Below are 3,784 nucleotides of genomic sequence, written 5' to 3'. Positions count from 1 at the left end.
ATCAATCCCCCACACCATATTCAATTAAATTCAATTCAAAATGTATTTATTACTAGTATATTTATATTTTTCTTTAAAATAACATTGGCCTCCATACTCCATAGAATGGAAAGAACCATCGTATAACGTTGTATTGTATAAACAGTCCATCAATTCAAAAAACAAAAGAGATATACAGTAAGTAGGGAAAAAGCTGCAAACACGTCTCTTCCTCGTTGGACAAAACAAATCCTTTTATTGTTTTAAAAAACATTTTTTTGTTTTAAAAAACAAGAATTGTTAAGTACTTGAACGGATATAAATTTAGATAAGAGATGTTTAGGGAAAAAAGTAAAAAAAAATGTGTCACAAAGTCGAAGACGATATTAACAATAAGTAATCTTCTCTTTTGCTGGCGGCGCGTAGGCATAGCATCCCATTCCATTATTCCATTGCATGTACACCGGCAGTAGGCAGCGTGGGCTTTTGTAGCTAGTCTAGTCAGAGAATTTCGCCCTTGTTTCTTTTGCAGAGGCATATAAATAATTTGTATAAGTATAGTAAAATAGTAAGAGAAGAAGAGAGAAAACAAGGCAAGTATGCAACGGCGGGTGGTGGGTGTCACCAGACACAAGAAACTCAAGGACCACAAACAAATTACGTGGCGGTAGTTAGGGCGCATCACTTGTTGTTTCTTCTTCCCTGCTACTCCACTCCACTCCTACTTGGTAGTACTCGGTCTATCTATCTAAAAGGCCAGCCCAGACCAGCCCAGGGAAGCCCACCAAAGTTCTACTACTACTACTACTAGGTAGAATGGGCCGGCCCAATGTCTCCGCTTCGTCGGCGTCGTCGTCTTCTTGTCAGTCTCTCCTCCGCAGGCAGAGAGGGCCAGGCCGCCGGCAGAGAGAGAGCATCGAATCACCCAGAGTCTCTGCTGCTGCGCTCCCTCTCCTCCTCCTCCTCCTCCTCCTCCTCCTCCTCAATAGTCAAACAAACCCGTTAATGGAGACCTCCCTGCGCCTGCGCGGCGGCGGCGGCCTCCGCATCCACGCCAAGGAGAAGCTTCCCCTCGGCTACAACTCCCTAATACAGGCAGGTTCTCTTCCGTTCCCCATTCGCCTCCACCGCACCCCCTTACCATCGCATTTCATCGGATGATTGACGGCAGGCTCATGGGGAGATGGACGCAAGCACCGCCGGAGCTGCTGCCCCAAGCTACCTTGCTCTCTTTGTCAGGCAATTCTACCCCCAGGTCAGCTCCCTCCCCTCCTCCCCGCTCCAGACAGACCACCACACTGTTAGAGTAGGAGTTGTATTAAACTAGGACTAGAACATTGTAATCCGAGTAGGTCACTTAAATTCACTTGGATTACGTAATTAGATTAAGATTAGGTCTCTATGAACCCACAGACTATATCATAAAAATCCAGGTGACCCTAGAGATCAAGCTGTGTAAAGCAGTTCTAATAATATTTTCTTTTCTATGCACACCACCTCTGCTCACATTGCCAAATGCGTGCCATGCCTAGCTCTCGGCCAACCTCGGAGTTGGCGTCCACTTGCACAAAGGCAATGACCTCACCTACAATCTTCGCGCCAAGAAGGCCCTCCCCTTCACATCCAATGGCTTGCTAGGACTAAACCTCAAGGCCCGCCTGCTTACAGACGCAGAGTTCAAGCCGGTACCTAACTCCCCATCCCATTTCCTTTCACAAATCATGCTCACGTCTTTGCAGGGCCTCTTTGTTTACTCCTGTGATTTCATTTTCATCAAACCTCTGCTTCACTCCATGCAGAAGAATAGAACTGGGGCCGTCGAATTGGCCTGGACCATACTTGACTTGAGGAGAGGCCAAGATGTCAGGCTCAAACTTGGCTATGAATTCTATGACAAGGTAACCAAGCCCCTCATCATTTATGCCCTAGTTGTACTTGTACAAGTACAATCATCTTTTAATTATGCACACAGACTACAATACAATGCATGGGTGCATTCCAAAAAGATAAATACGAACAAATCCAGTGTTCTAGAGTCGCAAAGTTTTAGTTACATTGAAAATTACCTGTTGGGCCTTGTAGTCTGGTCTGTGTCAGCCTTTTTTTTTTTTTTGCCGAGGCTATCTAATTTGCTGTTCTATTTGGAAGCTGCATATGCTGCTGACTAAATTTTTAAGTAAAGCATCCTAGGTGCCTACCAAATTTGATTTATGCAAAGTATTAGTAGCTTCCAATTTGTGGCTAAGATAAAAAGTGGGGGGGGGGGAGCAAGAAGATTGACCTCATGCCTTGTTGTGATTTTTTAAAAGTATTATCTGACTGCAGGTGCCTTATCTCCAGCTTAGAGAAAACAATTGGACACTGAATGCTTATATGGATGGGAAATGGGATGTTAGATTTGATATGTGATCCGAAGCCACTCCTCAATGGTGATTGTTTAGGGAGGCTCCAAGTGAGTGGTATCGTTTCTACTTGTTTGTACTGCACCAGAAAGTGCATTCATGCATTATTTACGAGAACCAGAAACTAATCAATCATCTGCTTTCATCTACTACAAGCTATCAGCTTTGGTGCTCTTGTCAAGGGTTGTGTAGTAGTTAGTATACTGTAGCCATCATGCCAAAGGGCTCTCATCTGCCCGTGACAGTGACTGAGTCATCAGATTGTCTTTTGTCTATAAAAGCAGCTGCACCTCCTCACCCCCAGGCGGGCAGGCAGCACAAGGCAGGCGAGTTTGTTGGGTTGAGCATGCGCGCTCCGGTGATGGTGAGCCGCCTCCACTCAGCCGGCAATGGCCCATCTCCATCTCCATCTCCTCCCCTGCTTTGTGATGGTCATGCAGATGCAGCAGGGGACTCGGACACAGTGGTGATCCTGGCGTCCCTCCTCTGCGCCCTCATCTGCGTGGCCGGGCTTGCCCTCGTCGCGCGGTGCACCTGCCGCAGACGCAACAGTGGTGGCGGCGGTGGCAGCAACATCAACCCAACCGCCACGGAGGTACAGGCACCGAAGGGGCTGAAGAAGGCGGCGATCGAGACGCTGCCCACGGTGTCGTTGCAAGCAGCAGCTGCCTCAAGATCAGGAGGAGTTGGAGAGGAGAGGGAGTGCGCCATCTGTCTGGTGGTGTTGGCTGAGGGAGATGAGCTCCGGCTGCAGCCGCTTTGCGGCCACGGCTTCCATGCTGCCTGCATCGATACCTGGCTGGGCGCCCACGCCAGCTGCCCCTCCTGCCGCGCCGCCGTCCTCACCTGCCGGAGGTGCGGGGCGGCCGCGGCCGCTGGGGACGCAACAACCTAGCGCCGTCGTCATCTATGTATCTGTTCATCAAGTACTAATCTCATCGTCTACTACAGACTACAGCAGCAGCAGTATACAATCAATGAGATGCATCATGGTACCATGAAATGAACTTTGGTCTCCAGCCAAACATCCCATCAGTGAGAAAGGCAGCATTTGTTACGGCATCAATGAGGTCTCTCCCCAATGGAATTCATTCTCTTTAGCTCCTGGCCGATGCTTTTGTTTGGTTTGACCTCGCAAAGCGAAGCAAGTGCCACCTCCACTATCACGCATGCATGCCTCATTTCCTTTTTTTTCTTTTTGATTCCATGCCTCATTTTCTTTAGTAACAGAAGAAGACTAGGAAGGCAGGCGCGCTAACGCTGCGCCCGTAGAGCAGTCGTGCATGCCAGTGTATGGATTGTGTTGCACTAATCATGCATTTACATAGTTTCATATCTGCACAACCATTTTTAAAGGTTGCAACAACAGCATGGGTTGGAGACATGGAGGAGCAACATCATCA

The 3,784-nt window shown here is 48.0% G+C and overlaps 2 protein-coding genes across 5 annotated transcripts; both read left to right on the top strand.

Annotated features, from left to right (window-relative positions):
* Positions 1-870: 870 nt before the first annotated feature.
* LOC120657732 (outer envelope pore protein 21, chloroplastic-like) lies at positions 871-3,384 on the top strand. Of its 4 annotated transcripts, XR_005668284.1 has the most exons (7): positions 881-1,074; positions 1,151-1,234; positions 1,512-1,664; positions 1,779-1,877; positions 2,305-2,431; positions 2,663-2,745; positions 2,822-2,914. XR_005668284.1 is itself a non-coding variant. In XM_039936151.1 (6 exons), exons 1-5 carry the CDS (start codon positions 985-987, stop codon positions 2,386-2,388), a joined length of 510 nt encoding a protein of 169 aa, XP_039792085.1. In that variant the 5' UTR covers positions 881-984; the 3' UTR covers positions 2,389-2,431; positions 2,663-2,793. The 4 variants fall into 4 exon arrangements, 3 of the variants coding, with proteins under 3 accessions (XP_039792084.1, XP_039792086.1, XP_039792085.1); XM_039936151.1 differs by lacking the exon at positions 2,822-2,914 and having other exon boundaries at positions 2,663-2,793; XM_039936150.1 differs by having other exon boundaries at positions 871-1,074; positions 2,305-3,384.
* On the top strand, positions 2,377-3,406 carry LOC120657733 (probable E3 ubiquitin-protein ligase ATL44). The gene is made up of 2 exons (XM_039936153.1): positions 2,377-2,438; positions 2,666-3,406. The coding sequence occupies exon 2, from the start codon at positions 2,728-2,730 to the stop codon at positions 3,274-3,276; it is 549 nt and encodes a 182-aa protein (XP_039792087.1). The 5' UTR covers positions 2,377-2,438; positions 2,666-2,727; the 3' UTR covers positions 3,277-3,406.
* The last annotated feature ends 378 nt before the right edge of the window (positions 3,407-3,784 follow it).

This window comes from Panicum virgatum, chromosome 1N (assembly GCF_016808335.1).
Source record: "Panicum virgatum strain AP13 chromosome 1N, P.virgatum_v5, whole genome shotgun sequence".
NCBI classification, from domain to species: Eukaryota; Viridiplantae; Streptophyta; class Magnoliopsida; order Poales; family Poaceae; genus Panicum; species Panicum virgatum.
Note: the sequence above shows the minus strand (reverse complement) of the source record. Positions and strands in the feature narration are given on the sequence as shown.

Bases quoted from the DNA above. Each gene is read 5' to 3' on its own strand.
- LOC120657732 (XM_039936150.1), top strand. From the start codon at position 985: ATGGAGACCTCCCTGCGCCTGCGCGGCGGCGGCGGCCTCCGCATCCAC. The intron at 1,075-1,150 runs GCAGGTTCTCTT...GATTGACGGCAG, and splicing joins GCTACAACTCCCTAATACAG to GCTCATGGGGAGATGGACGC. The intron at 1,665-1,778 runs GTACCTAACTCC...CACTCCATGCAG, and splicing joins CAGACGCAGAGTTCAAGCCG to AAGAATAGAACTGGGGCCGT.
- LOC120657733 (XM_039936153.1), top strand. From the start codon at position 2,728: ATGCGCGCTCCGGTGATGGTGAGCCGCCTCCACTCAGCCGGCAATGGC.